The sequence below is a fragment of the Petaurus breviceps genome, unplaced genomic scaffold (assembly GCF_028583685.1).
Source record: "Petaurus breviceps papuanus isolate PSGF00001 unplaced genomic scaffold, PetGlider_PUasm1.0 91133, whole genome shotgun sequence".
NCBI classification, from domain to species: domain Eukaryota; kingdom Metazoa; phylum Chordata; class Mammalia; order Diprotodontia; family Petauridae; genus Petaurus; species Petaurus breviceps.
The window spans coordinates 673,654-698,111 of NW_027187419.1; the positions used below are offsets into that span (position 1 = coordinate 673,654).

General features: G+C 38.3%; 1 protein-coding gene and 1 pseudogene across 2 annotated transcripts in view; both read left to right on the top strand.

Annotated features, from left to right (window-relative positions):
• SIK3 (SIK family kinase 3) overlaps positions 1-24,458 on the top strand; it is a 284,614-nt gene that overhangs the window by 165,254 nt on the left and 94,902 nt on the right. For both annotated transcript variants that reach the window (XM_069080272.1, XM_069080273.1), the window contains exon 4: positions 11,342-11,503. In XM_069080272.1, the coding sequence (XP_068936373.1) occupies positions 11,342-11,503 (162 nt within the window). The remainder of the gene's footprint in view (positions 1-11,341; positions 11,504-24,458) is intronic.
• On the top strand, positions 2,527-4,851 carry LOC138155495 (large ribosomal subunit protein uL6 pseudogene; annotated as a pseudogene).

A 24,458-nucleotide genomic window follows, 5' to 3' on the forward strand; every position in this document is an offset into this window, starting at 1 on the left:
CCCCTCCCCCCTCCAAAAAAAAAAAAAGAAAAGCAACTCAAAATGGGTTAACAATCTTACTTTAATCAATCAAACATATATCATTTACCTAGTTCAGGGGAAAAAGCTAGCACCCTGAACTTCAGAGAATATAAACAGAAGTTACAAGCAGACAAACAGATCAGCAGACAGGGCTTCCAGCTGTCTGACCATTATATCCATACCTAGTTAGTTACCAGAGAGGGAAGCACCAACATCTGGGTTTTCAAAGCCAGGGGTCTCAACAGCTGCCCAGAGTCTCATCTGGTCAAATCACACAGCTCTTCCCAAAGTGAGCCCCAAAGCAAAACCTCACATCAGGGTATATATAGCCTTCTCCTGGCTCAGACAATGTAACAACCCTCTTGACCCACTGCCCAATCACAAAGTAACAAGGTGTGGGAATTCCTGAAAAACAAGCCTCCCGCCACAGGCTACATGTGACCACATTCATCCTATTAGGGGGCAGAGTATATTTTCAAATTAGGGAAGGTTCTCAGAGTCACTTAAGCCTATCAAAGGGCCAAGGGGCAGGGAAGATCTTCAGATGTCCATTCCCATAACACCCTCTCATTTTACATTTGGAGAAATTGAGGCTCAGAAAAAATAAGTGATTTTGTTCTGGGTTGTATAGGTTTTTATATACATTTAAAAATTTTACTGATAATCTTTTTTTTACATCACCCTTATTCCCAAATATGTTCCTTTCCTTCCCCTACTCAGAAAACTATCTCTTGTTACAAAGAAGAAAGAAATGAAAATAGCAGTTCAGGAAAACTAACATCCAAATGAATCTGATATCATATGAAATGTTCTACTTTCTGCAAAGGAGTGAGCGAGGGAGAGAGAGAGAGAGAGAGAGAGAGAGAGAGAGAGAGAGAGAGAGAGTGAGAGAGAGAGAGAGAGAGAGAGAGGAGAGAGAGAGAGAAAAGACACACAGAGAGAGAGAGAGTCATTTAGTCAGTCCATTTTTTAAAACTCTTCCAAGGCCCAAGTTTGGTCATTTTAATTACACAGCATTCAAGTTATATTTTACAACTGAATTTTTCTTTCTGTTACTGTTCTTTCCACATATATTGTATTAATTATTTATACATGTATAAAGCTTAAAACCACACTAAGACTTTTGGATAAACACTGGATATATGTGAGTATAAATACACACACGTACACATATATGTGTGTATACAGTTTTCCTAATTCAATTTTTTCACTCTGTCAGTTTTTATATATGTCTTCCTGTACTTTTCTGGATTCTTCATATTTAACATTTCTTATGGTATGGTTGTCTATTATATTGTTCAGTCATTCACAAATCAATGGGTTATTTTCTTAGCTTCCAGTCCTTTGGTACTATAAAAAAGTGCTTCTGTGAATATTTTGGTGTATATGAGACCTTTCTTTCCGTCTTTAACCTCTTGAGGGTATGTGCCTTTTGGTAGGATCTTTGGATTTGAAAGATCTATACATTTTCATTTTTGCAAATTTCTTAGCAGAATTCCAAGTTGCTTTCCAGAGTGGTTGAACCATTTCCCAGATAGGATAGTTGTGTATTAGAGTGCCTGTTCCTCTGCAACCCCTCCAGTATTAACTGTTTCCATCTTATCTTTACACTGGTTTTAGATAGCATTAGTATCCAAATCCTCAGATTCCAAATCCAGTGCTCTCTCCACTGTACCAGAATGCCTTCACTGTTGTAGCACAGAATGCTGGGCACTGGGGTATCATGATCTCAGCACATTTCTGCAGTTTGGAATTTGGATCTCCATGGTACCAGAGTGGTGAGGGAGAAGAGGGGATGGGACAAGCTTGAGTGTGTGGTGTAAGTGTGTGTGTGTGTGTCTCAGGGTATGGGGTTGCATTCTTTTCCAAGTCTATGGATCCAGACAACTTGTATAGCCTTGATGTTGTAGCATGGTGAATAGTTGGGAGGGAGGGAATAAGCATTTATATTTATATTATATCATTTCATCCTCACAATCCCATTAGGTAGATACTGTTGGTTATTCTCATTTTACAAGTGAGACAACTGAGCAAATAGTGGTTAAGTGATGTGCCCAGGGTCACCAGCTAAGTGTCTGAGGCCAGATTTGAAATCAGGTCTCCCTGACCCAGTATTCCATCCACTGAACCATCTAGCTGCCTCTAGTTGGGGGACAGGTGCTGAGTGAGCTTGAATTAAACCATAGTTCATGGAATTTTTTGTGTTCTTGGGGTTCTTGTTGTCCTAGACCATTGGGACAACTGAAATTGCTTTATCTCTGGTGTATAATTTTGGAGAGGTTTGAGAGGTCATGAGGATTACAGAAAATGTCTAGTCCTCCATCTTATTTGGTCATTTGACTCAGAAGTGATGTGAGAGATATTTAGGTAGAATCAACCCTTCTTGAAGATGATTTAGATATGATGGGTAAAAGAATGAAGAATCAAAGATGACTCCTGGTTTCCAAACTAGGGTGACTAGACGAATGGCAGGCCCTTCAAGTAAATAGGAAAGTTGGGATTTGGGTTGGGTTTATGTGAAAAATAATGAGTTTCTCCTCTTGGACCTGTTACATTTAAACACAGATCTAACCTCCAGGTATAGTTGTTTAATAGACAGCTGTAGGTGCTGAATTGGAACCTAAAAAGAAATAAGGACTGGGAGGCACTAAATGAGGAAGTAGAAATGGCCCTCAGGACTCAAGAGTAACTAAACTTATGTCACTCAACATCAGATATGCAAAGCTTTCTTTTTATTTTAAACCCTGTTATGGTCTAACCCCTTATACCGTTCCATTCTTATTATATTTTTACTCCCTTCCATGTTGTGATCTCACAACATTGTCCTTCTTGCTTTTCTCTTCACATTACATCTATTGATGGTGCCTCTTTGCTGAATGTCCACCATTCCCAGAATTCCCTTTCCTCACCTCTAGTGTCTCTGACTTCTATAAAGATTAAGCTTGGGGCAGCTAGGTGGCACAGTGAATAGAGCATTGGCCCTGGAGTCAGGAGGACCTGAGTTCAAATTCGGCCTCAGACACGCAACACAAAACTAGCCGTGTGACCTTGGGCAAGTCACTTAATCCCAATTGCCCTACCTTTCCCCCTCAAAAAGAACAAAAAAGACTAACTCAAATCCCGTCTTTTGTAGAAGGCTTTTTCCTGGTGGTTTTCCCCTTCAGCACCTCAGTGCGTTCTTTTTGAGATTACTCTCTATCTGCATTGTATATATCTTGTATGTACAATTATTTACATGTTGTTTTCCCCATTAGAATGTAAGGCAGGGCTCTTTTTGGCCCATTCACAACCAGAATGAAGACCATTCTAAGCAACTAGACTGTTGACATCCCAGAAAATGTTGACATCTGTCTTAAGGGTCAGACAGTTATTGTGAAAGGGCCCAGAGGAATCCTCCGTAGGGATTTCAACCATATCAATGTTGAGCTCAAAAGTCTCCATGGAAAGAAGAAAAAAAGGCTTCGGGTAGACAAGTGGTGGGGAAATTGAAAAGAACTTGCAACCATGCGCACAATCTGTAGCCATGTACAAAACACGATCAAAGGCGTTACCCCTGGGTTTTCGTTACAAGATGAGGTCTGTGTATGCTCACTTCTCCATCAATGTTGTTATTCAAGAGAATGGCTCACTTGTTGAAATTAGAAATTTCTTGGGTGAAAAATGTATCCAAAGAGTGCGCATGAGACCAGGTGTTGCTTGTGCTATTTCTCAAGCCCAAAAAGATGAGTTAATTCTTGAAGGAAATGATATTGAACTTGTTTCAAACTCAGCTGCCCTGATCCAACAGGCCACCACAGTCAAAAGCAAGGATATCAGAAAATTTTTGAATGGCATCTATGTTTCTGAGAAAGGCACAGTGCAGCAAGTTGATGAATAAGTTGGAAAAGATGCCAAAGGCCATGTCCTGAGGAGTCAACACTTATTCAGATGTCAAATAAAAATACTTTTTGTAAAAAAAAAAAAAAGAATGTGAGGCAGGGACCCTGTTTTTGCCTTTCTTTGTATTCCCAGTGCATAGCACAATGCCTGGTACATAAGGAACGCTTAATAAATGCTCATTGACTGACCGGACCAGCACAAATACAGAGGGAATCTGTGCAGAAGAAAGCACAGTACTTGAAAGTGTTGAGGGGTTCATTTTGCAAGCTAGCACAGGAAGGAAAAGATACCAGAAAGGATGAGAAAATAAAAAAGGTGAAGTCACTTAATCACAGATCACATTTACATAGGACATTAAAGTTTCCGAACTGCTTTTTTGATAATAATACTATGTGTGGGTGTTGTAAGTTTTATTTTCCCCACCTTTACAGATAAAGAAGCTGAAGCTCAGAGATACAGTTACTTGCCTGGGGTCCCAGGAGAAGTTTCAGAGCCAGGATCTTAACTCTTCTCTCTCATGACTTTCAATCTCTTGTTCTTTGCATTAAATTACACTGCCTCCTATTAACTATCAACAAATAAAATTTCTACCCCCCCAAAATGTCACTGTCTTCTCTCCTTAATAAGTTAAATGTTCTAATTAAGTAGATAAAAAGAAAAAAAACGATACAGGTTTTTTAAAGTACTTTTTAATTATTCATATTGCCTCATACCTAGCGGAACACTATTTGTATTTGGTGTGTTAGTCTGAAACCTCTGGATTGATTACTTTGAAGTATAAACTGCTTGTGGTGAGTGGTAATAATTAATTCAGGGTTGACTTGACCTGTGGGATTCAGGTTCCAGAAGACAGTTTTAGAAAGTTAGGATCAGGATCTAGAGGTGGAAAGATGGTATGGATGAGCAGCAGTAGATGAAGCACCCTGCTCTGGGGTGGCTGAGTTTCTTGGCAAGGAAGGCAAAGCAACAAATCTTCCTTTAGGCAGAGCCGGCATTGTCAGCGTGGGGCGTGCATGGTAAGGACAATGTGATGTCAACTGAGTGCATTCTTCATAACCTAACCAGGAACCTGAGTTACCTTGGCCTCACCCTTGCTCTTCTGGAAAGAAGCATTTGTTTGGTAAACAGAAAGTTGTTTCCATGGGTGCAGAAAGGATAAATGGCAGAACCAAGAGATTAGCGAAGAACTACCTGCCTTACCTGGGAATTGACCAACATCCCCATTTCAGGTTGTCATTTAAAATGGGCAGGAATTCCTCTACCGTCTTCCCTCTCAGAATTATACCTGTATGGTGGTCTGTTCATTTTCAAGATACTGTTTCTAGTAGAAAAGTGAATTATTTTAAGAAATAAAGTGAGCTCCACCACACTACCCCGTTTATGGCATGATTTTGACACTGATACATCTCTTCTGTTTGTACTTTTTTGGCCTCTTTGAAAGAAAACAGTCTGGTTATCCAGTAGGGTATTTATTTCTTTCTCTCCCAGTCTCCTGTCAGCAAGGACAAAATGCCCATTGTACACTACCTTACTTGTATGAGTAGAGTATGAAAATGCTTTTCCTCCATCTGGGAAATACTGAGTGACCTTGTTATTTGTGTAGACTTTTTTTTTGGCCATAATAGTTATGCCAAATCTCCAGTAGCATTCAGTGAGGTTTCAATTGTAATAAAAAGTAAGTCATGAAATTGTAATGAAATGAATGATGAGAAAGAACTAGAAAAACATTCACATTCTTTCATTCATTAAATGTTTATAAGGATTAGGCAATGATAGGGAAAATTGAGACTGTCCCTGTTATGAATTTGACTGAAAATGCTACAAAAATTGGTAGATTTTTAAAATGACTGATTATTAACTTCATCTCTGTCCATAACTAGAACTGTCTTTTGCCTCTTTTTGTATCCCCAGCACTTAGCACCGTGTCTGCCACATAACAAATACTTAATGTATATTGATTGGTTGGTAAGATTGTTAGTTTGGGGAGTATGAAATACTAGTGGAAAAAAAATGAATCTTAATGGTTCTTAACCAATCAATGGTGATTACAAAATAAATATTTATTAATGGCAAAAAAATAATTATTAAGATAGGCATTATAGAACAGCTGTCTAATTGGGGATTGAACTGAGAGGAACCACTGGAATCCTTTGAGGTATAGGGAACAAGAAGTATAGCTTCTGGGTAGAGTAATTTGGATGTAGAGCATTGAGTAGCATTTCTACCCTGTCTTTTAGCCAGCCCAGTGGGCTGCCTGCCGAGGGTCCTGCAGCATTAACTCATTCTGGCAGATTTTTTTTTATCATAATTACTATCAGTATTGAGTGGTATTCAGTAGTTACTTTGTTTTGTCTACCTTCTGAAGCCATACAGAAAATGCCCCAGATTTTTTTTCAACTGCTTTGCTCTGCATTAGGTTTTAATCTGGGCCACTGCTATGAATTTTCTTCCCCAAAAGTCAAATTTCATATCTGAACTTGAGGAATTTTTGTGTCCTGCTTACAGAATATATATAAATATAACCAGCCATTTGTCAAGGGGCAGCTGAAAGGACATTTTCAACTGGAACTGAAAACCACTGTAGGCTGTTTGCTTTCCTAAAACACCCACCAGGCTGGAGCCTTGGGCAGAAAGCAGTTGAATTGTGAAGTGACTAGATTTGAAAAAAGGAAGGCATAACTTACAATATAAGTAATATTGAGCTAACATGATAGCATATCCTTGGAGAATACTTTTCCCCAAACGAAGGTATTTTGGGCATTATATCACTGAAGATTGGCTGGGAGAGAACTACTCAATACTCAGTAATTAACACCTTAATTATAGAATTTGGAAAGTGGTATGTAAATATCACCCATGGTTCCTGGGATACAAAGCTGTTTGCCCAGCAATCTGTCAAGCACAAATCACTACTATCACTGTACTTGAATGATAATTGAGATTCAGAATGATCACCTTGGAGCACTTAAATGCTTCCTAAACATTAATGAAAAATTCAAGTTTGTTTATTGAAGAGCGGTATATTTTGTTAATATTTTTTTAGAATTCACCCCCATTAGTATATTAGGTTAGACAGGTTGGTACTCCATTTTCTAACCTAGAAGATAGTTTACTTTATTCTTTCTGTTTAACAGATTGAGAAGAAGAGGCAAGTTAGGGTTAGTGACTATTCCAAGGTTACTCAGTGAATCAGAATTGAGAGAAGGATGGAGTGTTACTAGCTAGTGAACCATGTAGCAATTTTGAGAACTTCCAATCTTTTTGGAAGATGAGATACATAGAAAGTATAAAGAGGTATTTTTAAAAATTCTCTCATTATTTTAGAAATCAAGAAATCCTAAGCAAGAAAGGTTTGATGTCGGTAATTAGTATTTACTTCAAGACAATTGTCACTTGGGTATTTTAATTAATGGGTGGCTTGGCCAAATAAACTCCTGATGATAAACCTTCATAAAGGCTTATTTTTATGTTTCTCAAGAATAGCTGTCTCTTCAAAGATCTTTAATTAAAAAGTTTGCCAACCAAAACATGTGATTAGAATAATTAGGCCTTGGGTTAAGGGAAATCAGGGGTCATAGCAACAGTTAATGGTTTCTTCAAGTGAAAAGGAATGTCCAGCTCAAGGTGGGTTTGAGGTTCTTGGACAGCTCATCTTAGTGCCACAGCTCACAGGCGCCTCTTCTTTTGCTGGAAGTTTCATCAGGCATGTCTCAGGAGAAGCTTCAACATCCCCTGGGGAGAGTCCATTTATCACCATCCTGAAATTCCTCAGGAAGTTGCTGGAAACTTAACTTTTCTTTTTTTCTTGTTAATTTGGTGCAATAGATGGTTATTTCTCTTGAAAGGGAAAATGCTAAGAAAGATATGTGCATTGTAAAATAGAATCATAGATGGGGGCAGTTAGGTGGCACAGTGAATAGAGCTCTAGCCCTGGAGTCAGGTGGACCTGAGTTCAAATTTGGCCTCAGACACTTGACACACTTATTAGCCGTGTGACTTTGGTCAAGTCACTTAACCCCAGTTGCCCTTGGGGGGGAAAAAGCAAAAAAAATAGTCATGGATCTTCTTTGATGGATTATTGTTTGAGTCTGTTGATTTTTAAATAATCTAACAAGTACCATAGTATTTCTGCTACCAGTTTTTTATATTCTTTAGGGTCAGGATGAATCACCTATTTTTTTCATTATGTCCCTGGTTTCTCCTACTCCTACTTCCATTTTTAAAAATTAAAAACAAAATGTTTATTTTTTTTTTACCTTGCATTCTGTGCTTGATAAACACTAGGACAGCATGGCTATTTTTATATTTCATTTTCATTAACTTAGTTTAATAATGAATTAATGTAAGGTTACATTAATAATAGCACACTTGTCTTTTAGTTTACAACTTACATACTTTTAGTTTACAACATTTAGTTCCACAAGTTTTTGAGTTCCAAATTTTATCTCCCTCTACCCCCTGCCCCCACCATGGCGGCATGCAGTCCAATATAGGTTCAACATATACCTTCACATTAAAAAGTAGTCAAGTTGTAAAGAATTATAACCAATGGAATGAACAGTGAGAAAGAAGAAACAAAACAAAAAAGAGAGAGCAAATAGTTTGCTTCAATCTGCATTCAGACTCCATAATTCTTTCTCTGGATGTGGATGGCCCTTTCCATCATGAGTCCTTTGGAGCTGTCTTATAACCTTGCATTGCTGAGAAGAGCCCAGTCTTATCAAAGTCAGTCATCACAGATATGGTGTGTCTGTAATTGTGTACAATGTTCTCCTGGTTCTGCTCAACTCACTCAGTATCAGTTTATATAAGTCTCTTCAGGTTATTATGAGTCCATCTGCTCCTCATTTCTTATAGCACAATAATATTCCATTACATTCATATACCACAACTTGTTTAGCCATTCCCCAGTTGAAGGGGATTTTTTTTTCACCACAAAAAGAGCTGCTATAAATATTTTTGTACTTACGCACACTTACCTTTAAGAGGCAGCATATAAGAAAATGTCCTTGGAGCCAGACAAACCTGGGTTCAAGTCTTTTCTCTGACATACATTGGCTATAAGACCCTGGACAATTCACCGAACTTGTCAGTACTCTAGAAACCTAAGACTTAGCTGCAGAGAAGGCACTAACCTGAATTTGTTGTTTCCTATCCAGGATTCTTGTTATCATTAAGATTATAGGACCAGTCTTTCTCTACCTGCATAAAAACACCTTGAAAATATTAACTTTCCTGTTTTCAGTTATGTTTGCAACTGTGCTCTGTATTTCTTTATCTGCATAGGACTAGCTCAGTTAGAATTAGATAGTAATGAGGTTAAACTAAGCTTAATACAGGGGGAAAACTATTTCATGGCTGTTGGCTGTAGCTAAAATTCAGATACCAAGTATCAACAAATGCTGTTTATTGTCATATTTATTATCACAAGGTGATTTTAGATGAATATAGCCTTGAGTAAACCATCCCCACTCTTGGAAAAACAAGTAAACATCCTAATCCTTATGGTGGTGGGTCAGTAGTATCATTTTTGTATTGTTATAGAATGTATCACATGCAAACTTCTTTTGAAATATTTAAGTTGATAACAAAGGATCTTTACAAGCTACCAAGCTTGTAGGTTGAATTGAAACTAATAGGTATATTTGGTTCTCTCTTAATGCTCTAAGAAAAGGAACATAATTTCTTAGCTTTAAAACCCCAATCAGTTTATGTGTGTATTTATATGTCTGTGAGTATGTGTGTGTACACACACATACACATATATGTATATATATATGCAAAATTAATTTCTCTCCAGGATATATATGCTTATAACTATTTTAATTATCAGACCATAGATCTTTTTGTTGACCATCAAAGTAGACTTCAACTGAACTAAGAAGTGTCTTCTATCAAATATAGTTAATTTTCCCATAACACTTGTTTTGAAAACATAAATTTGTTCCAGCATGATTGGTGTATTAGGGAACATTTTGAGCATAAGACAGATTTCAGTCTGTTTGTGTACAATTTCTTCTTCAAGAAACAGTAAGTATGCAGAAAACTGTATCACTTAAAATGATTCACAAACTGCAACCCTTGCAAGGCCCCTTCCCTTGAGTAAAGGGCCATATTTATTGAATATCTTCTGGGGTAGTAGGAGATATGGGTAGAGAAAGATTGTCTCCTCCTTCCTCCACACGCATGCAACACATTCCTATTCCCCCTTATGCCTCAATATAGCTTCTACCATGGTTGCAACTTGCCCAACTTATACAATACTTTGCCAGTCCCAGGGCCTGGCACAGCAGCCTGAGACATGCGCATTGCCACTATTTATTGTAGCATTTATGTATTTCTTAACCATTTAACTACTTTTTAAAATTAGGTTTCTATTGTTTTTGTGTGTCACTGATGAAGTTTTTGAGCATATGCCTCTACACTCATTTCCCCCAAAAAAGCCTTATGAATTTTTATTGTGTAATTTTGTATATTGTGATACTTTTTGGAAATGCACATGTTGCATTATAGCAGAGCTGACTTACAGTATTTTCTTTACAATTACTTATCCCTGCTGTACATCTCTTCACTAAAATGACTATTTGGCTCATTATTTTACTTATTCTTTAGCACAGGGATACATACATACACATATACATACATACATATACACATTTTATATTTATAAATCATAATACATACTCTATATTATATATAATAATAATATATATCCTTTAGCACAGGGATCTTCATTTATATATACATACACACATATCCCTATGCATATGAAATCTTTTACCCCAGGACATAAAAGAGAACATATTTAATTTTATGATATCTGAAAGAAACATCTTTACCCACATCAGAACTCTGTCCTAGTAGAGCGAGCACATTTTAGGATATAATAATAATGTTAATAATAATAACTACTAACATTTCTATAACATTTACTCTGTGCTAGGCACTGATTTACAATTTTTATCTCATTTAAAGAAAAATATTCATTTATCTAGTACTTAACCATTAAGGCACTTCAGTTAAGAAATCTCAGTAAACATATCTTGGAACAAACTGAGAGTCTGTCTAGTCTAAGGGCTAGAGAGATGGTCCTGGAGCCAAGGAGACTTGGGTTCAAGTCTTGACTTGACATATGTTGCTTGTATGATGCTTAGAAGACTGCTTAACTTCTCAATGCCACAGTCCCATCTCTCAATACTGAAATTTCTGGAGCAAGTATTGATTGGCTTTTGTAGAAGAAGTGTTTTGCTGAAAGTTCCCTCTGCATCAGAAATTGTAGGTTTGGTTTTTCAGAAATGGAAAAAATCTCGTGCTGTCTTTAACCATAACCTCTCTTAGGTTCATTCTTTCAAATTTAGATGGGAGGCTCTCTCCCAAACCCAGTCAAGTAGAGAAATTGTCCCAGTTCCCAAAATGAAAAGGACCCTTTTCTTCTTTACAGATCACTTGGTTGCCCACGGTCGAATGGCAGAAAAAGAAGCTCGTCGGAAGTTCAAGCAGATTGTGGCTGCTGTCCATTTCTGCCACTGCCGGAACATTGTTCATAGGGACTTGAAAGCAGAAAACCTGCTTCTGGATGCCAATCTGAACATCAAGATAGCAGGTGAGATGCCTTGTGAGAGTGATAATGAGGGAGCTCTTCCTTAGGACTCTAAAGCAAGGCACTAGCTGTTTCTAGCTATTCAGAAAGAGGAAATGAGGAGCAGTTGGAGGAAATTGAAGATTTCTGTGTGCCCCACAGTCGAGACATGGCACATAGCAAGGTTTAGAACAATGTGTTCTCTTTTGCAAAGCTCAAGACAAAGTTATGAGCTAAGGGATATGTGGGAAAGAAAAGATTGTTGCTTGAAATCTTGTTCTGGGTGGCAAGATCCCTTTTGGATAAAGAAGAATAAGGTGAAGGTTGAAGCAGAAAGGCAAAACTCTAGAGAGACTGTAATCAACATATTTCCTGTGGTAGAGATGGATTCAGACTTGAATAATAAACTTATACGTGGTGGTTTATGGACAATCTTCCCTTTTTACCCAACTCAAATTTTGCTTATCTATTTTTCCAACACAACTATCTTCCAATAGTGCTTAAAATAGTACATTGCCTTTATTTCATTTTCACTGCCTTGATATGTCTTCAGTAGCTCCCCTGGAAAAATCCAGCCAACATTCCCAATATAGGGATATTAGTCACACAAAAAAAGAGGTAGTTTTAAAGTGAATCTTCAGAATGTGGGGGAGGGGGAAGCTTGCCATTTCCTGGGATTTGGTTTCCAGAAAGTATTTGTTGTTAAAAAAAAATAGGGAATATCTAAGCAGGAAGGAAGAAAACTATGACTATAGCTAGTGCTTCTGCGTTTAAACATCTCTGGCAGCTCCGATTTAAGCTCCTTGAGAGTAGGATCTGTATCCCCTATTGTACTGTACATCTTACTGTTTCTACACTGTCTACCACAATACCTTATATATGAGAGGCACTTCATAAATATTCAAATAGAGTTGGGTGATGCTACCCTTTATGGGGAGCGTGGAGGAGGGGCAAGTTTATTAGATGGAGTTGAAATAGGGAAGGACACTATTTTGGAGAAAAGGTCTTTTTTTTTTTATCATAGTCATATTGTTCTCCAATGTTAAGGAACATGTAGACCTCTTTTCCAGTTAGGCTAGTGATAATTAGTAATACTTTGGGGGTAGAAGGGGAGTAAGGTAATCATTTTTCACTGTTGATTCACTTCCCACCTTCTTGTGTTGTACTCACTAGAAAGGTACATAACTCAGTCTTTAACCAAGTTAAGCCAATTGTCTACATTCTTTGCTTAGAATTTTGACTGAAATTATAAATTTTTTCAGGGTGTCATCTTCTCTGTATTTCCTCATGCTACCTTCTTGGTCTAATGCTCAGAATATAGACTTGAAGATCTTTTTGCTAACCCTCCCCCCAAATCTGTTCACTTCTGCTCTGCTGTGGTTTTTCATTGCTAGCTCAATGATGGCAGAAATGGGTACTGAGGTATTCAGTATTTTTATTCCAACTTATTTTTTATATGTCTTTATAAATACTGTTAATGTAATTCACCGTACAACTTGACCTTGTGCATCTGGTTAAAATTGGTAAAAATGAAATACAAGAGATATTTACCTGGGCTCTTTTATTTTAGGGAGAGTTTATTTCATTCATTTAATTTAGTTCACTCTAGGAAAGCCCTTTTCCTATTGCATGGTTCCCTTCTAGCCAAAAAGATAGTATGCCTGAGTGAAAAGTGCCCCAGACTTGGAAAGCCAAAGTTTTAATTCTCAGTTTTAATTCTGGCTCTAGTAACTATTAGTTATTTGACTTTGCACATTTCACTTAACTTCTCTGAGTACCAGGTTTCTGGTCTGTAAAATGGGAATCCCTACCTGCATCCTGTTAGGATCAAGTAAGATAATACATGAAAAAGTCCTTGGAAAATTGTATAGTTTTATTATTATCCCCATTGACCAGAACTTAAAATTTTTATTTTTGCCTCCCCATTCTTGTTTTTGAACTTAGGAACATTTTGAATTAATTAGGAACATTTCTATGACCTTAGTTATTGCATTGAGAAACCAAACATGGAGGCAGCAATCATTGGTAATTAAAGGTTGGCATCTCTACAGACGCAGGGATTTGGGTAAGAGGTTTCTAAATGTTTTTTCTTTGTTAATATTTAAAACAAAGCAAAGTAGTCACAACAAGATGCTCCAGGACACGTGCTGGTGTATAATTACACACTTCTAGTGGTTGTTGGCAACCAGCCCTAGGCTTTTCACCTGCCAAAACACACCTTTAGCAAACATTATGAGCACAGTAACACGTGCTTTGTCATCTTATTGCATATATTATCAAAACAAAACAAATGACACTTGGGCAATCCTGGTTTTGTAGCATGCCATGAGGGTTTAACACTGCCTTTGCTCATACATTCTGTCATTAAGAAGTCTCATAATTCCTATCCAGACTAATCTACTTGTACATAAATTAGATTGAATTCTTACTTCTCCATTCTTTGAATCAGCTAGAATAGTATGAGAAATGTTTCCCATGAAAGCATATCAAAAGTATATTTGATATAAGAGAAGTAAATTGGATCATTCAATAAATTCAGCTATTAAAACATTTATTAAACACCTACTTTGTACAGAGCACTGTGACAGGCACTGGGGGATAATAAGTAAATGAGACACAATTTTTATCTTCAAGAAACTTATAATCCAGTAGAGGGTTACAAGATATACACAAACAACTGAGATGTAAATCAGAACATAAGTGCATGAGAAAGGGACAAATTGTCATGTGAGACCTGAAGAAGGAGATATCTAGGAAATGTTTCTCAAGGAAATGGAATTTAAATTGGACTTTGAAATGTGGGTGGTATTTAAACAAGACATGAGAGATGAGATGAGACTGTGGACATTCTGGATGTAGAGAACAACATGAGCAAGGATGTCGTGCTTGCAATAAGAAAGTCTTCTAGCTTGGTTCAGGGATAGAATAAGGATAGAAATGTAGTTTGGTGCCAGGTTCTGACAGTTCTTGAATGTCAGGTTAAGGGTTTTAGACTTGACTGAGTAGTAGAATAATATCATCAGATCCAAATAAAAAGTGGATTAGTCTGGCAAACATGTATGGTATGGATTAGAGAAGGAGCAGATTGCCTAGGAGGCAGGAGTAGTCAGGTGAAAATTATTTATAGAATCTCAATTGGAAGGGATTAAGAGCGCCAATTAGGATGGCATTTTGAAGATGTGTATTAAGGTTGTCATTGGAGGCAATGCTTTGCATGTAGTTATGTGTTTAATAAAGGAGTTGAATTGACACCCATATGTGTAGAAAATAGGAGACTTTGTAAGTGACAAGAAGTAGATAAAATTGAAAGGACTTAGAAGAGATAAGGTTATGGTTTTGAGCTTAGGGGACTAGGAAAATGTTGGGATCATTAACAAAAAATAAGGAAGTCAGTGACTTGGATAAAGGTGTGGATGGTATGCTTTTCATATATCTTCAAATAAAGAAAAGCTGGGAAGTAAAGCTAACACACTGGATAGTGGAGACAGAATCCAAAAAGGGCATGACAGGATAGAACATTGAGCCAAATCTACTAATGTGAAATGTAATCGGGCTAAATGTAATGTCTTATGCTTTGGTTTTTTAAAAAACCAATTTTACAAGTACAGGATTGGGAGAGGCATGGCAAAGCAACATTGTATGAAAAAGATATGGAGGTATTGGTGAATTGCAAGCTTGATATAGGTCATTAGTGCCATGACAGACAAAAAACTAATTTGATCTTGAGCTGTATTAAGAGAGGCCCAGCTTGCAGGAATAAGGAGATGATGGGATTACTGTACCCTGCTTTGGTCATGCCATATCTGGAGTATTGAGGTCCCACATTTTAGGAAGACTGTTAATAAACTGGAGAATGTTCAGAGGCTAAGATGATGAAGGACAATGAGTCCATACCATAAAGGATCTATTGAAATAATAAAGGATATTTAGCCAGGTAAAGAGAATATTCTGGAAGGGGCATGATAGCTACCTTTAAGCATATGGAGGATGTCAGGTGAAAGAAGTAATAGACTTGTTCTGTTTGGCCCCAGAAGGCAAAAGAGAACTAGATTGCCATGGTTCTCTGCCTCAGGGCCTTGTTTAGTTCCTCCTGATTTGTGGCTTCAGTCTTTATTCTAGGTAGAACTTTCTCTAGCACCACTGTGGTCTTCTCCAGGACCAGACTCAGCCACCTGCCTCTAGACTACTGCCCCAACATCTCCACTGTTGTGGTGGCTGTGCCAGGGAACCAGACCGTGGTCACCCTTTCTAGCAGTGAATGTACTTCCATTCATACCCTGTATCCAGTCCCATCCCCTCTAAGGCCATAGTGGGAAATCTCTACCTGTCTCCTTATTGCCATTTCCAGACTCTCCTTCTACCACCATCATTCAACAATCTCTTCTCCTTTGAGGTTCATTCAGTCCAAATTAATTAACTCAATCAAGATTCTGGTAACTACGATTTATAGCCCCCTAGGACATTCTCTTTCCTTTCTTGTTTAGTGCCTGACTCATAAGCTTCTCTGTCACACATACTAGGACACTTCATCATACATATTTATGCTCCCTGAAATATTCTAATTTCCCAGTCCCTCAATCTATGCATTTCTCATGACCTGCTCCTCAGCTTCCCTTGAGCTGCACATAGAGATGTCATAACTTTGATCTTGCACTTCCGCATTCATGAACTTCAAAATTCCTTTGTCTAATCATAGTATTTTTTCATTGTCTTTTCTTATGCCTTATAACTCCTAACCCTATTTTTTAATCTTTGTTATCTTTATCTTCACATCAGTCTCTCTTCCTTCAACACCAAAGTACTTTCTCAGGATATCAGTCTTCTTTCTTTTTTGTACTGACTCTTTGTTGACCTAGTTCAACTCTACACCATCCTCTTGCTCTAGAACCCCCTTATTCTGGCTCCAGTCACATCTTGCTCAACCCCAACCCTGGACTGCTCCCTCCATTTGCCTCCTTTACTTCTAATCATGTTCTGTCAGATGGAGCTGGAGAAGATCATGAAACCATTCTGAGTGAATCCACTACAGATTCATGTTAGGTAATTTCAATTGGGCCCTCGGTGCAACAAGATAATCTCTTACTTGCCTTTCTCTTCACTCACCACAGGGTTTGTTTCAAACCATTTTATCCCTCCTTAGGTCACTGCACCCCCAATCCTTTCCTCTCAGCTGAGGACCTGTTTTATACTTCCCTGAAAAAATTGAGGCCATTCACTGAGAGTTCTTCTTCTTTTCTCTCCTTAGCTCACACCACTCAGACATCTTCCTCCTATCTCCTCTCCTGTATCTGATGAAAAGGTGGGCTTTCTCCTTGATAAAGCAAATCCCTCAGCATGTACTCTTGATCCCCTCCCCTCCCCTCCCATCTTTTCTATCAGGTTGTACCCACTATCATCTCCATTCTCTCCCTCTAATCTTCAGTCTCCCCTTGTCCACTAGCTCCTTCCCTGCTGCTTACAAATATATCCATGTCTTCCACATTCTTAAAAAAAAAGCATACTCTTCATCCTATGATCTCTGCTAGCTTTTGTCTTATATCTGTACTGTCCCCTGAACCAAATTCCTTGACAAAGCTGCCCACACTCAATGCTTCCACTTTCTTCCTCTCAATTGATTCCAAACCCTCTGAAATCTGGCTTCCAAACTCATCATTCAACCAATACTTTCTTCTCTATAATTACCAGTGATTTCTTAATTGTCAAATCTAATGGCCTTTTCTCAATCCTTGTCCTTCTTAACCCTTCGGCAGCCTTTGAAACTCTTGCTTTCCTGGATACTCTTTCCTCTCTAGGTCTTCATGACATTGTTCTGTCCTGGTTCTCCTACCTGTCTGTCTGTTCCTTCTGTTTCATTTGTTGGATCTTCATCCATGTTGTACCCATTAAATGTAGCTGTCTCCTGGACTTCTCCTGACTTTTCTTCCCTCCCTTTCTTGCTTAGTGATTTTATCATCTTCCATAGGTTCAGTTATTATTTCTATGCAAATGACTCCCAGATCTATATATTCAGTCATAACTCCTCTCCTAAGCTTCAGGCTTATATTACCAACTACTTGTTATTTATTTCAAACTGTATGTCTCATAGACATCTCAAACGTAATAATATCTAAAAGAAAATTAATTATTTTTATGTCCACACCCTAAATTCTTCTTAATTTTGCCATTATTGTTGAGGGCATCATCAGCCTCCCAGTTACTCAGGCCCATAACCTAAGTGACATCCTTAGCTCCTCCAGCTCACAACCCACATGTCCAGTCCACTGCCAGATCTCATTGAAATGCCTAGGCTGTTGTAGTGACTTGCTGGTTGACCTCATCTTCAAATCTCTCCTGATCCCAGTCCATCCTCTACTCAGCTGCCAGTATGATCTTCCTAAAGTGAAATTCTGACCCCCCCCCCTCCTCTAATCATTGAACTCCATCAGCTTTCAGTTATTTCCCGAATCAACTATAAAATCCTGTGTTTAATAAATATCAGTCTTTCCAAACCTGCCCACTTTCTGCCTTTCCAGTATTGCACTTTACTCCCCTACCTGATGTTCCTTATACATGATAGTCCATTTCTTGACTCTGTGCTTTTACGTGAACTGTGTTTCATTCTTGAAATACTTTGCCTCCTCAACTTAGTTTTTTACTTTCCCTGCCTTCCTTTAAGACATAGCTCAGATCCCATCTCCAGAAGATTTTTCCAGACCCCATCATCTACCCTATTGCTAGTAATACCTTCCTTCTGAGATTTCTTTTCCCCCCCAGTTTATTTTTTTAAATAAATCAACAAACATTTATTTCCCTCCTCCCCACTCAGGAATGTGGTAGTAGTGGTGGTGGGGTCCTCTCATAAACAAATATGCTTAGTCGAACAAAGAACCTTCCCACATTGGCCACATGCAATATTTTGTTGAGTACTCTCATTAAGAGAGCTTCTTTGGTTCTTTGTAAAGCATGGTTTGTTACTGCATTGATCACAGTTCTGGAGTCAAAATTATTTTTCTTTACAGTATTGTTATTCTCTAAATTGTTTTGATTCTGCTCACTTCACATCAGTTCTTACAGGTCTTCCCTGGTTGTTTGATTTTGGGTTTTTTTGTAAACTATTTTCTCATTTCTTACAGTGTCATTATATTTCATTACATTCATATGATCAATTAATCAATAAGCATTTATTAAGTTCCTGCCCTGTTTTAGGCTCTGTGATAAGTTCTCTAGGGATTCAAAAATCTTGTTTTCAAAGACCTAGTCTGATGGGAGAGACAGTATGTAAATAATCATGTACCAAACAAACAAGATATGTACAGGACAAATTGGAGATAATGTCATAGTGGATGCACTAAAATTAGAGAGGAGTGAGCAAAGATTCTTGTAGAAGGTAGGGCTTTAGTTGAGACTTGAAGGAAGACAGGGAAGCCAGAAAGTAGAGATGAAGAGGGAAATAAGCACAGGAAATGGTTAATAGACATGCTTATCCTCAGAAATGGAGGAGTGCTTGGAAGGAACAGCAAAGTGGCCATTGTCACCAGATTGCATATTTAACCATTTCCTAATTAATGGGCACCCCCTTGGTTTGAGATTACTTTTCATATACTCAGTATAGATCTTGAATGTCCATGCTGTCTCCTCCATTACAGTTCTTCATGAAGGCAAGGACATGTTTTTACCTTTCTTTGTGACCTTCTTGATTAGAACAGTGCCTGACACATAGTAAAGATTTATTAAATGCTTCTTTCCTGGGTGAAAGTCTCAAAAAGGCAACTTTAATATTGATGTCTATAATAACTTCCTAATAATTGGAGGTATCTCAAAGTGGAATGGGCTCCTTTAGGAAGCAGTGTGTTCCCTCATGCAGTTATCCAAACAAGCTAGATGACCACTTGTTAAATATGTTGTAGAAAACATTCTTGGGGATGAGTTAGATTAGATGGTCTTAGAAGTCTTTTTTCCAACTCTGAACTTCTGTTAGTCTGTACATGTTTCTTTGAGGTTTTGGTGGGATATCCTTTTGGAAATTTGATTCTGGAGATTAGAAGTGAGGTTGGAACTAGACAAAGATGTTGGAGCATTTTGCAGGGTCTTGGTGATTAATGCCATGGGAGTAGGTGAAATCATCAAGGAAAAGAAGGTAGAGAAAAGATCCAAGGACAGAACCATAGAAGATTTCCCTGTTTGGAGGCGGAAAGTAGTAAGAACTATCATAAAGGAAATACAGAACTAGCCAAAGAGGAATGAAGAGAAATAGAATAGTGTACCACCAGGGAAGTCAAGGACAGTTTGAGGAAGAATTGAACTAACATTGTAAGATGCTGTGGACACAGTGATCCCTCCTAGAAATGGTCCTTGGATCTAGTGATTAGGTCATTGAGAATCTTTATAGAAAACCTGTTGAGTGAATGGTTGAGATTAGAAGCAAGATTGCCAAGGATCTGAGACAGTATGGTCCATAAGTCCTAAGTATTCTTCCAGAAATTTGGGGATATTTTTGTGGGGTGTGGGGGGGGGGAGAGTGAGTTAACGGATAGTTCATGGGCAAGAGGCAATAGGTAGATCATAGAGGGAAAAAAGGAAATTTTTCAGTTGTAGGGAAAGAAGTTCAGGTTTCATGGCCTTCTTAGTCAAAAAGCATTCAGGATAATTTTCTACAGGAATCTTTCCCAATCTGTTAAAAAAAAAAAAAAACTCCCCCAATCTCTCTTAATTCTCGTGCCTTCTCTCTTTTAATTATTTGCTGTGTTTTTTTCTGCATACAGCTTTTTTGTGCATATTTGTTTGAAGTTGTCTCCCCCATTAGAATGTGATTTTTTTGAGGACAGGAGCTGTCTTTTGCCTTCCTTTGTATCCCTATTGCTTTAGCATAGTGCCTGGCATGTAGTAGGTGCTTAATAAATGTATATTGACTGACAGATTGACGGTGGGCAGAACAGGGTTTGAGTGGTGTGGAAAAGGTTTATACAATTTGCTATGAGAAATAAGATCAGGAAAATTTTAGTGAAAGCCCAGAGCAAGTCAAGCAACAGTTATTCTTTTTAAAAAAAAATATTTTAAATAAATTTAATGTCTATAAACAAGTACAAATAATTAAAACTCTAAGTAGTATATCTTTAGGGTTAAGACTTTGAGTATTTAACATGGTAAAACCTCATAGATTAACAAATAAATTTGTTCTAGGTTTCTTTTTAGGTTTGTCTGAAGTTTTACTTCTGCAGGTTTTGCTAGCTGACATAATGGATAGAGCACTAGACTTGGAGTCAGAAGGACTTGAGTTCAAATCCTGCCTTAGATACTAGCTGGTTGTGTAGCCCTAGGCAAGTCATTTTATTCTCTGGCTCAGTTTGTTCTACTGTAAAATGGGAATAGCAATAACCTCTGGTTTACAGAATTGTTGTGTTGATCAAATGAGATGTCAGAAGCCAGTACAGGGCAGTAGGGGATGAAAGTCATCCTGGGTGGGCCCCTTTCCAAAATGGAGGCTGCAAGAGGATCTCACCAGTTGGAGAAGGGAACAGTCTCAAAGAGGAATTTTTCATGTTAAGAATGCTGTAGGTCATTGGATGTTCTAGGGAGGAGGAGAGCCCATGTTCTGGGGGAAGTTCCAGGATAAGCCAGCATAGTTCGGAAGCCTAGAAGCCAGGAACAGAGCCAGTAGGGGAATGAAAGAACATAAAAAACAGATGGTGACAGCTTCCAGCAATCATTGTGAGCAGGGTGAGAATTTCAAGTGTTCAAGGCATTCTAGAATAATAATAATGAATCATTGTAGTGACTGACCATGGGTTTCAGGCTGGGTAAGGAAACAGGTGAAGAAGATAGGATTCCTTGGGAAAAGAGAGAGAAGTCAAAGAGGTAGAGGTCAGGAAGGAGAAAAAAAAATCAGGTTCAAATAGGGGTGAGGGAGCAGGAGTAGTAGAAGTAAATGTTAATGTCTAGTACCTTGAAGTCATTATAGTTGTAGGTGGTTTCAGGTGTGACAGAAGCATATCAGTGAGGAGTTTTAAAATCAAACTGTTTGACAGCATACAAACACACACATGCACACATACATATGTGTAAGAATGAAGGTATGGTGTAGAGAGGGAGGCTGCTGTGAACTAGGTGCTTTGGTTAATAAAGAAAGGGAGAGGCTATCCTGAAGGATGGTAATGATCCAGTTGATAAGGGGGGACTGGGGAATTATGGTATAACTAGATGGCATAGGTCTCAAAGGAAGAGATTCTGATACACAGATCCCTCCAAGCATCTCCTGCATCTGGAGGAGACACTTTCAGAGAACTTCTGAGGAATGGGATGTCACTGGGAGTAAAGTCAGATATCACTTAATGCAAGGAGGGAACTCAGTTTGGAGCTCAGTCTGGCTCATCACCAGAATGCTGGACGCAGCTGTTCATGAATACTTTATTGAGACATGACAGGAGTGATGCACATGGGGGGGTGAAAGTCCCTTCTTTGAGACATTAATGGATCTGTGATTTCAATGTTGGAAGTACTCCCCGCAAAGGTGTAGATCACATCCTGTCGATACTGGTCATTCTGTTCAATTCTTGTCCACATCCTGCTCTGTAAATCCACCCCAGGTTCCCCTGAGGATGCTGGGAGCCTTCTTCTAGATCAGGTGACATTGTGTTGATACCAGTGGAACATTTGGATCATCACTCATTCCTTCTGTGGAATTGATCTCTATTTTTTCATAGTTATACATTTTCATGTGCTCCTTTTTCTAGGTGATGTCTTATCTGTAAGATTTTTCAGCCTATGCATGCCCACCATGCAATTCTCCATTGCCCTTTCAGTGGCCTTTAGTTTCCATAATTTTCAGCTGTTTATTATCACTGACAGAATATTGCTATTAAAAATATGAGCCTTTGTTTCAAAGCTTTGGAAGTCATTAAAAAACCTGTGTATATTCCCAAAAGAAATTTCGTGTTCTTTTTCCTGTTCAATTCTGGGACAAGCTTATTTGCAATGCCTGATCAGTATTTATGTATTGATAAACCAGCCATATATATATATATATAGGCCATTCAGCTGCATAAAGTAGTTGTGAAACAAAGGAATGAGTAGCTACATAGACCGAGTCATGTACAGAAAATATGGGTAGACAGACTGATTTTTTATCAGAAGTTACAGAAGAGACAAGAAGAAAACAGTGACTGAAAGTTAGATTTCCAGAAGAGTTTCTCACAATTAACAGCTTAAGATAGTTACTGTTTTGTGTTAAGCTGTTGCAAAAATATGCTAATTGTAGTCCAAAAGTACCTGAGCAAGTTTTGCCAGGTAAGTTTAGAAAAGTCTGGAAAGCCTTGGAAAACAGTGGGAAGAAACCACATAGAAACTTAGGGTAGCCTATCCTCTAGTGCATCCAATAAGGCAAGCATTTAGAAACCAGGGCCAAAAAGAATTGGGGATCTCGGGTTACAGCAAGTATAGAAAAGTGATCTGCTGAAACTGTGCTATTGTGTTTCCATCCTGACTAAATAACAATTGAATAGATACAAAAAGTAAGAGTAATCTCCTTGCTGGGGGAAGGATAAAAAACTGGAGACCTGCCTGTGCCCCTCCCAGCTCATCATGAAGAATTAAGTATTTCTTGAGAGAATGGAAGAAATGCTTCAACAGTATAGAAGATATGCTTTACATGATATCACATGTATAATTGATGTCTTATTGCTTGCCTTGTCAGTGGGTGGGGGAGGCGATGGAAGGAAGGGAGAGAATTTGGAAATCAAAATTTAAAAAGAAAAGAATGCTAAAAATAAATAATAGTTTTTTTTTAAGCAATTGGGGTTAAGTAACTTGCTCAAGGTTACACGGCCAGTTATTTCTGGGTGTGGTGCTAAGTATCTGAGCCCGTATTCGATCCCCAGGTCATCCTGACACTGGGGCCGGTGCTCTTACTCGCTGAGCCACCTGGCCACCCCTAAGCAATTGGGGTTAAGTAACTTGCTCAAGGTTACATGGCTAGGTATTTCTGGGTGGATGCTAAGTGTCTGAGCCCGTATTTGATCCCCAGGTCATCCTGACACTGGGGCCGGTGCTCTTACTCGCTGTGCTACCTGGCCGCCCCAATAAATAATAATTTAAAAATAAAGAGTGTATAAAAATGTGATACAGTAAAGAAACCTAGGAAATCTAATAGGAGTGCATTCCAGGCATAATATGTAACCTGTGCTTTAAAAGATAGGAACGTCAACTTCAGAAAACAGTAATCTATTTGTCTGGAACATTAGATTATTTGAAGGTGAATAATATGAAATTAATTTAAAAAGATAGGCGGGAGCCAGATTGTTAAGAGCTTTTCAGACTGATAAGTTTGTATTTTGTCCTAGAGGTAGTAGGTAGCCTTTGAAACTCTTTGAGCAAAAGAACATCATGCTCAGACTGATATCTTGGGAATATTAATTTGTAGCTAGGTAGAGGATGAGCTGAAGTGATGAGAGACAGCAATCAGAAAGACTGATTAGGAAGTTGTTAGAATAGTTTAGGCAAGAAAGGATGAAGGACTGAACTAAGGGGGAAGTCCTATAAATGGAGCAAAGGGGAAAGATAATAGCAGCTGTTGTGGAGACACTTGACATCTTATGGATTCAGGGAATGAGTGAGAGGAAAGAATAAAGGATGAATTGAAATGGCAAACTTGGGTGACTGGAATGATGATGCTCCCCTCCACAGAAATAGAGACATTTGGAGGAGATGTCAGCTTAGGGGGGTGATGATGAATTGGTTTTTTGACATGTTAGGTTTGAGATGTGGATGAGACATCTACGTGGGGACGGAGTGAAGCCCACGCTGGCATTTAAAACTCTGTACAATCTCATTCTCACCCACCTTTCCGGACTGATTTTTATATTAACCCCTTTCGTGAACTTGACATTACAGTTAGACTGGCCTCCTCACTTGATGTTCCCTCTATCTCTTTGCCTTTGAAGGTTGCCCTCAATTGTACACACTCCCTCCCTACTCATCTCCTCTTAATAACAAAGCAGCTGATATT